The 8971-nt window shown below is 57.4% G+C and overlaps 1 protein-coding gene across 1 annotated transcript; it reads left to right on the top strand.

Moving 5' to 3' along the window:
- Nucleotides 1-325: 325 nt before the first annotated feature.
- On the top strand, nucleotides 326-8172 carry MYL10 (myosin light chain 10). Its single transcript, XM_028145278.2, has 6 exons — nucleotides 326-376; nucleotides 908-983; nucleotides 1855-1959; nucleotides 5195-5273; nucleotides 7622-7670; nucleotides 7978-8172. The coding sequence occupies exons 1-6, from the start codon at nucleotides 341-343 to the stop codon at nucleotides 8074-8076; spliced, it is 444 nt and encodes a 147-aa protein (XP_028001079.1). The 5' UTR covers nucleotides 326-340; the 3' UTR covers nucleotides 8077-8172.
- Nucleotides 8173-8971: the final 799 nt, after the last annotated feature.

Here is an 8971-nt window from a genome sequence, read left to right on the forward strand (position 1 = left end):
ATGCCCTTCTCTGCTTCACAGGCTGGGCGCAGACCACCAGCCTTCCGGAGCCCGGGGGCCCAGGTCAGGAAGCAGCTGCTGGCCCGGTGGGGTGGGTGCTCCTGTGGGCTTCTTGCCGTGGGCTGGGAAACCACCCTGCTTATCTGCAAGGCTTCGTCAGGAGCGTTGCCTGCCTGTCTGCTTTGGCTGGGCTGTGGGAGATGAGGCATGCGGGGTGGGAGGTGGTGAGTGGCTGACCTCCCAAGGAAGGGGCTTCTGCAAGGCCTTCGCCGCCACCCCGCAGGCACCGAGGAGAGCCCGGAAGAGAGCAGAGGGTGGAGCCAGCTCCAATGTCTTCTCCATGTTCGATCAGTCCCAGATCCAGGAGTTTAAGGAGGTTGGTCGGTGTCCCCTGGGGCCATTGGGAGGATCTGTGTAATCCATAGGAAGCACTTGGGGAGCCAGTAAGGTGTGGGATTGGCCCTCCGTCCCTGAGGAGTGGTGATGTCACTGTTCTCCGTGTCCCCCCTGGTGTGCCTCACAGCCTGCAGATGTGACCGCTGTCCTGGGGCAGTATGACCCTCGCTCTCTGAGCCTTTGCTTGCTGTATGACCTCGGGCAGGTCCTTCGTCTCTCTGAGCCTCAGCTTTCCTCTCTGTAAAAGGGGGTTGCTGTGAACATGGAATGAGGGATGGGCATGAAGCCCCAGCAGCATGCTGGCGTGCAGTAGGAGCTCAGTGGGTTAGCCATCACTGTCATTCTGGTGTCATGCTGAGCTGGGTAACCGGGTGGCCAGAGGGGCCTGCACTGAGGTTGCGGGGGCGGCAGTTTGCAGGACAGCCCCTTGGGGGAGGTGTTCTTTTCTGGGGAGGGAAGCTGGGCTTGGGTGAGTGGGAGGGTGACTTTTCAGTGCCCGTGTCTCTGCCAGGCCTTCACCATCATGGACCAGAACCGGGACGGCTTCATTGACAAGGAGGATCTGAGGGACACCTTTGCTGCCCTGGGTGGGTGACCAGCGGTGTGGAGGCTGGGGGCTGGGGGCAGAGCAGGCCTTCCAGAAAGAGTGAGCGGCTAGGGGCAGGGGGTGTGCGGGGCTCAGGTGTCATTGGGGGCACAGGGAAGGTCAGGAAGGGTTCCTGGTTGTTAGAGGAGGACTTGCCAGGGAAGGGGGGGGGGGCGCATTTCAGGTGCAGGAATGACCTGTGCAAAGGTCAGGGGTGGGAGGCTGGGGTGAGGTGAGGGGTCAAGAGATGCCTTGGGTGGGGGAGAGGCTGGAGATGTGTGCAGGTCTCAAGGGCTCTGGGCTTTGGCTCCCAGGGAGGCTTTTGCACCCTCTAAGGCCCAGGGAGGGACCTGAAGAGGGCCTCAGGGACTGGGTGGGGTGGGGGCTGAGGCTGGGGAAGGGGGCCGAACCAAGTCAGGTCTGGACTGAGCTTTGAGCTCCTGGAGATCTGGTTGTCCCCTGGAACAAGAGGAATCCCAGAATCCCAACTTCCTGGCAACCAGTTGCCCCCTCCAGGGACAAATGAGCCTGAGGCCCAGGTCTTCCAGCCCCTATGCACCTCAGCTTCAGATTATTTGAGCCTCAGTTTCCCCATCTGTAAAATGGGGATGGCAAACAAATAACTTGCTCTACTTCCCAAGGAGGCAGCGGTGGTGGCTGAGTGCACTGAGGCTGGGGGCTGACTTGTGCTGACTGTGGCTGAATGTGGTCCCCTCCCAAAGTCCCCCAGCAGGTGGGCGGGGCCTCAGGGAGTCGGGGCAGGTGGATGGTAGAGCTGAGAGCCTGCAGGACGCTGTTCTCCTGGGCTGCCTGCAGGCAGGGTCTGCTCTCACCCTCACTGTGCTCCTAGGCGTCTCCCTCTCCTCCCCCAGGCCGCATCAATGTGAAGAATGAGGAGCTGGAGGCCATGGTGAAGGAGGCCCCTGGGCCCATCAACTTCACAGTCTTTCTGACCATGTTTGGGGAGAAGCTGAAGGGTGAGTGAGGCCCCAGGTGGCCCTGGGCAGGGAGGGGTGAGTGGGTGTGGGGAGGCTGGGCCCTGTGTGCAGATGTGCACCCTACTGATGCTCACCACAGCTGGGAGCATGGTGTCACCCCCAGGAACACATACCTTCCCAGCCCGGCCTCGGTTTCCACCTCTACACCACAGAGTGGTGGTAACTGTAATAACCCCTCCTTGCAGAGCCATGAGGGGCCCAGGGGGACAAGTTGTGTAGAAGCCCGTTGCCCACCGTCAGGATGCCTCAGCCACCTCCCTACCCCTGGGCTCATCTTGCTCGCTCTGCCTCACTGGCCGCTGGACAGTGGAGGTGGGGTTGGAAGTGTTAGCAGCTGACCACAGTTCCTTCCCCAGGGAAAGGATGGAGGGGCCTCATCCATAAGTGAGAAGACTTGGGCTCAGAGAGGTCATTACAACTGCCCCAGGTGTCCCCGCATCCAGTGGTCGGGATGGAACCTGACCCCGATTCCTGGCTCTAACCATTGCAACGTCAGGCATGGCGTGCATGGCGGGGTGGGAGCCCAGCCTCTCTGCCCCCGGCCCCTGGGCTTGAGGGCCCATGGTCAGAGGGAAGGGCCAGCCTGAGCTGCGGCTGCCCTGGGAGGTGGGCCTTGTAGCCACCCCACCCCGAGGGTGCCCCTGCCTGATGCCCTCCCTGTCTCGGCTAGATCTGGGTTCAATGCCTAGCCCCCCACACGCCCCCAGGATGACCAAGGCTTGTCTACTCTTGCACCTCAGTTTTTTGTCTGTAAAATGAGCATTGTGGTGATTTCCCGGGGCTGCTGTAACAAATGACCACAAACTTGACGGCTCAAAAACCAGCGATGTATTCCCTCGGCTCTGAAGCCTGGGATATGAAATCTGCAGGTTCTGTTCCCTCAGCGGCTCCAGGGGATAACTTGTTAGCTGCCTTTCCCAGTTTCTGTGGCTGCATCGCTCCCATCTCTGCCTCCGCGGTCCACCGCCTCCTTTTCTGTATGGCTCCCTGGCCTCACTCTTAAGAGGACACTTGTCATAAGATTTAGGGCCCACCTGGGTAATCCAGGATCATCTCCACACCTCAAGATCCTTTCTTGACATCTGCAAAAGCCCCTTTTCCAACTAAGGTGACATTTTCCAGTCCCGGGGATAAGGACAAGGGTATATCTTTTGGGGGGCCGTGATTCAACCCACTACAGGGACGATCCTACCTAACTGCACAGCTTTTATTTGGTAAAAAAAAAAAAAAAAAAAAAAAAAATCATAATACTTTCATGGGTTGTGACCTGCTGGCAAGTACAATAGCCACACACACAATGTCCTAGGTGATTCTGGACTAGAAGGAGGCCAGCAATTGACCTATGACCGGACAGCCTCACCCTCCCTCCTGTGTTAGAAACAAGACTCCAAGGGTGGGAGAGAGAGGAGGCTGTGGGCCTGGAGCTGTCCAGCTCACTCGGCGTGCCATCGGGCCACCTCCAGGCAGCCAGTAGGGTTATTTCTGGGACCATGACCACCTTCTGGAAGAGCTCAGAAGCCCAGGGACCTGGGGCAGGGGCTACACTCCCAGAGAAAGGCATGTGGGATTCTAGCCAGTGACTTTACAGGGAGGTGTGTTGGTCTATGACTGAGCTGAGGGCTCTGCCCCAGACCAGGCAGGGTCACGGGCTTGCAGCTTGTTCTCATTTTCGCAGGGACGCCAGGACCGGGCTTCAGCTGAACATGTCATGCAAACTGGCTGAGCCTGCATGCTCAGCCAGCAGTGGAGACGGGAGCCGGGGCTGAGGCAGGCACTGTCTCAGCCCTCTAATTAGGACAAGGACACGTGGTCATGAGATTCCCAACAGCGAGGGGAAGGTGTAGCCACTCTGCACCCTTTTGATGAGGTTCAAAGTCTGCAGAACAGAGTGGCTGCGGGGCCAGCACTGTGCCCGGCTTGGTCCCTCTGGGCCAGTCTCAGAGATGCCTAATGGCCCAGACACGTCCCGTCCTGAGCTCCCAGTCTGATGCGGGAGACACAGCTGGCCCTGACCCAGTCTGATGGGCAGGAGCACAGAGGGGTGGGACGAGCAGGGGGCTCTGGAGGTCCAAAGAGTTGGCTTCCAATCCTTCCTCCCCTTATTAGTGGGGATCTCAGGAGAGTAAGAGACTCTCTGAGCCTCCGTTTCCTTTTTGACAAACGGATGACATCAGTACCCACCAAGTGGGGTGTTCTGGGGTTCCATGGGAGCAAACAGTGACGCCACAGGGTGGAGCGTGGCGCAGAGCGCTGAGATGTGTTCGTGGACGTGAAGGAATGATGTTAGTCCAGATCTTTACCACACGTTATCATCACTGACCCAGGGCCGTGGGCAGCAAACACCACCTTTTTCTCCATTTCACCAAGGACACAGCTAAGCCTTAAAGAAGGAAGGGGACATCCCCCGGGCCACAGTGGGTGGGAGGGCAGTGTGACAGAGGGGAAGGAGCACCACGTATGGGTCACCAGGTCACCTGCTGTCATTCACACAGCCTGTGAGGCCTTGGGTGAGACCCTCCTTTCCTGGGCCTCAGTTTCCCCATCTGTACAACCAGGGGGCTAGATAGTCAATCTCCTTGTGGGAACAGAGCTAACTCTTCGAATGACTTCTTTTCCTAAAGCCCATGCTATGGAAGTGATAAACCAGGAATGCTCCTCCCCGCTGCCCCGCCCCACAGCCTGTTGGCCCACCTTCCCGTCTCGGTCCGGGACAAGCTTACAGGCACCTCCAATGCCACTGCCTGAGTCCCGCCTTTGGCCCCCAAGTGCAGTGCTTTTTCTTCTCTACCCACAGCCTGTCATGCACATCTCGGATAATGAGAAAGCGCCAGAGCTGCCCTCCCCCCTCACTAATCACATGGCAGCATCAGCTGTGAGAACTTGGCCAAGTCATTTAACCTCGCGGAGCCTCATTTTCTTGTCTGTAAAATCGGGCCAATCAGCAGGCTCAGCACGTAGTAAGTGCTTAGTCAGGGTCATGCACAGCTGTGCCGGTTGTGATCGCTCCACACAGAGCCCTTGGCTCTGACCACTATTCCTGGTTTCCCTGAGACCTCCCTTTCCTTGCTTCCACTGTGGAGTGGAAGCTGGGGAGGAAGCTCCCCAAGCCCTCGCCCTCGGTAGGGGCCATGGGGCCTGCCCACCCTGAGCCCCCATCAAACCCTGCCTCTTCTCTTCATGTGGCGCTCTCCTTGCCTATGTGTGCTGCTTCTAGGCACGGACCCAGAGGAGACCATTCTCCATGCCTTCAAGGTGTTCGACACTGAAGGGAAAGGTTTCGTCAAGGCGGATTTGTAAGTGCCCTCAGCCCTCCATGTTGGTCTTTCCCTCTCTGCAACTTCAGCTATAAAGGAACTGGTGTGGAGTCCGGGTGGGTGGCAGCCCAGCTCAGCTATTGATGTCCCTCCCCTCTCTGGGCCTCAGTGGCCCCATTTCTGTGTGGAAATGTGTAGGGAGTCTGAAGTCACCAGGGAGGGCTTCCCAGTGGCAGGGGCGAGGTGGGGGGGGGGGGGGGAGAGGCAGGTCTCGAAGGATGACTCAAGGTGCTTGAGCCGAGGCAGGGAGTATTCTAGATGCAGGAACACAGTGAGTGAAGTGCCAGGGCTTGGTGTGTGCAAGGTTAGTGAGAAGGACTGGGCTGTGGCTGAAGGGTGTGAGTGGGTGTGGGGTGGGGGAGACTGAGCACAGAGTGGGAGGCAGGGCCTGTATGGGGTAGCTCAATCACCAGGCCCTGGACCCTGGGTCTGCCCTGGGGGCATAGGAGAGCTTGAGAAAGAGTTAGGCAGGAGCAGCATGGAGGCCAGCCTGGAGGAGGAGAGGAGAAGGTGACAGCCACCTGAAGGCCTTGGCTGTTGAGACGGAGGGGAGTGGATGGGTAAGTAAAACACCAGAGGCCAAAGCCAATGGGATCCGGGGCCTGAGTGGATCAGGATGGAGGTGGGCCCATGGAAAGGGACCAGCTCAGCGGGGCATACAGAGAGTACGGTGGCTCTGGGCAGCTCTCCAGGGGGCCACTGGGCTGGCATTACAGAGGTGTGGGCACTGACATCTGCTATGCCTGGGAGCCTCAGCCCAGTGAAAGCTCAGAGCAGAGGGCCAAGGGTGGCAGGCGGGGCAGTGCCACCTGTCCAGGGACTGGGACACTAAACTGACCTCTGAGCTGTCCCTGGGCCATCCCTTCAGAGCCTCCAAGGCCGTGCTGGGTCTCTGGGTGATCCTGGACAGACAAGATTTCCCCCAGGCACAGGCTTTTTGACCAATTCCTATGATGCTTCAGGCATTGGCGTTGAGACTAGTTTGCTGCCTATTAGAATCATCTCTTAATGGAGATGGGGTGGGAGAGGGCAGGGGGCAGAGGGGAAGTGGAGACAGCCTCATTTGTCTCTCTCACATTCTCACCATCCCACATTCCCAAAGTTGTGAGTCACTCACTCCCCAGGGATAGGGGAGGGGTGATTAGGATCTCTCCAGGCTGCAACCCTCTCCTTCACCCCTCCCTGAGGGTCCGTGGCTCCCACCCCCATCTTGAGGAGCTGGGGGAGTCACTGAGGGCACTTCTGCCATTCACCTTCGTCTCCACCAGGGCAAGGCCAGGACTGGGAGGAACCCTCTGGGGACCCAATTTGGGAACCAAAGGCACCGCCCAGGGATAGGGGGCCTGGAAGATGTGGCTGCCCACCATTCAGGCCACAAGGAGGTTCTGGTTGAAACAGAGTCTGTGAAAAGTCCCCGGCCTGGAGAGCTGGAAACTGTGACTGTCCTGCAGTTACATAAATAATGGAAAATGTGCGTGGTCCTTAGCGAGCCTGCCATTGCTGGCGACACAGGCCACTGGTGCTCAGGGCCCAGCTCCGCTCTCCAGGGCCATCCCTGCTCCCTGCTCTCCCTGAGAGCCCTCTGGCGCCCTCCCCCCAGCTCCTAGGGCATCAGTCTCTCTTGCGCAGCCTCAAACACCTTCCATGTCTCATCTCCCGCTACTCCTCTGGCCCAGGCAGCTCTGGCTCCTGTGGGCAGCTGCTCTGGACCACCCAGGGGGCAGGCCCACCCTGCCACTACAGATCGTTATACTTCCCAAACCTCAGTTTCCCTCTCTGTAAGTGGAGTTAATGACACTCACTTCCCAAGGCCACGAGGAGCAGATGAACCCTGGGCAGGCCCATGAGGACATGCACCTGGATAGGTCTCCCTGTCCATGGGCTGAGTGTGAGCACCTGGTACTCTGCAGAACACTGCACACACGGCAGCAACCATCACACACTGGGGAAGCAGGACATCCAGAACCAAGGCAAAGAGGCCACCCTCAGTAACCTCGAGGTTGATGATTAGTGCACGATGGAACATCTGAGTGGCCCCCAAGGTCAGGTCAGAGTTCCAAGGTCATTTCATTTGGTTCCCACTTGATGCTGGGAGGAGAGTCTGCGTTACAAAGGAAGAAAATGAGGCTCAGCTGAAGTGGCGTCTGAGCCCACGTGGCTATCTGGGGGCTGTAGTGCCAGCCCTATCCCCTTCCCTACCTTCATTGGTGTACCCCTGGGCCAGGACTCCTCACCAAGCCCACCTGCCCTCACCAACCCTGCGATCTGTGTGTCTACTCACAGGGTGGCCCTTCCCCTGAACATGACCCTTTCTCTTCCTTGAGCAGCATCAAAGAGAAGCTCATGACCCAGGCAGACCGGTTCAGTGAGGAGGAGGTAAGCTCTGGCTTTTTTAGGGTGCTGTTGAGCCCTGCTAAGAGTCTTCCTGGAAAGCACAGCCCAGCCCAGCCCAGCCCTTCTCAGCAGTCACCCCCACCCCACCCCACTCAGATCCCTCTTAGTGATGTCTCCCTTGACTCCTTTGATCAGAACAAGAAGGATGGGGGTGAGGGATGGCTGTGGGACCCTGGCCTCCGCGCCCTCCACTGCCATGCTTCCATCTGCACTCTGACACTCTTGGGTGACCCCTTGCTCTGGCCCTTATTTGGCCCTGGTCCAGGCTGACTCCCTGCTCCTTCCCCAGATCAAGCAGATGTTTGCAGCTTTCCCGCCAGATGTGTGTGGCAACCTGGACTACAGGAACCTATGCTATGTCATCACGCATGGTGAAGAGAAAGACTAGAAGGAGATGGTGGGCCTCCCCCGTAGTCAGAGGCAGAAGTGAGAGGGAGCAAACACTGGGGGTCGGGGCAACCGGTGGGGAGCTCCTATGACCAGCATGTGGGAGGAAAGGCTCCCCTGGCTTTGTGGGTGGGGTGCAAGGCAAGAATAAATAATGCTAACAAGGTCTGAGTTTTTGTGATTAATGCTCCTGCTGGGGAGAAAGCTAAACATTCCTATGTTGTTGGATTTTCCAAAACTTTTTACTTCCCTGGCTTTGCTCAAATGTTCCTGATGAGCTAGTGTTTAGAACTAATTGACAGTTTTAATGATCCCCAGCTGGGCCACAGGACGCTGCCTTCATTTATGAAGCTTTTATTGAGCATCTAGTGCGTGCCAGCCCCATGGCCAGCCCCAGGGACACAGTGATGAGCCAGTCCCGTGCCTGGGCAGGAAGACCATGCAGTGAGGACAACAATCGGGGTGGGGACATAGAGGGAAGCAAGTCCAGCGGAGACCTGGAAGCTAGAAACTGAGCAGAGGCAAAGCAGGTGGAAAGGAGGGGTCGATTCAAGGACGTAGGCCAAGCGTTCTTAAACAGGACGCACATAGCACCAACCATAAAGTAAAGGTGCATAAATTGGACTTCATAAAAAATTTAAAACTTCTGTTCAGCAAAAGACAACACGAAGAACATGAAAAGGCAAGGCACTGGGCTGGAGAAGATATTGGCAACAATAGGTTTTGACAAAGATTTGACAGTCAGAATGTACTTTAAAAAATCGTACACGTTAATATTGGAAAGATAACAACCAAAACAAACAAACAAAAAACAGGGAGATGACTGTTGGGTGCAAGTTCCTCAGCCAGGGACTTGACCCCTCTGGGTGCAGGAAATTGGAAGAACACACGAGTAA

This window comes from Eptesicus fuscus, chromosome 4 (assembly GCF_027574615.1).
Source record: "Eptesicus fuscus isolate TK198812 chromosome 4, DD_ASM_mEF_20220401, whole genome shotgun sequence".
NCBI lineage: Eukaryota > Metazoa > Chordata > Mammalia > Chiroptera > Vespertilionidae > Eptesicus > Eptesicus fuscus.

Excerpts from the sequence above, each read along its gene's own strand:
- MYL10 (XM_028145278.2), top strand. The coding sequence starts at position 341 with ATGTTCGATCAGTCCCAGATCCAGGAGTTTAAGGAG. Across the intron at positions 5,274-7,621 it reads GGTTTCGTCAAGGCGGATTT|CATCAAAGAGAAGCTCATGA; the intron begins GTAAGTGCCCTC and ends TTCCTTGAGCAG. Across the intron at positions 7,671-7,977 it reads ACCGGTTCAGTGAGGAGGAG|ATCAAGCAGATGTTTGCAGC; the intron begins GTAAGCTCTGGC and ends CTCCTTCCCCAG.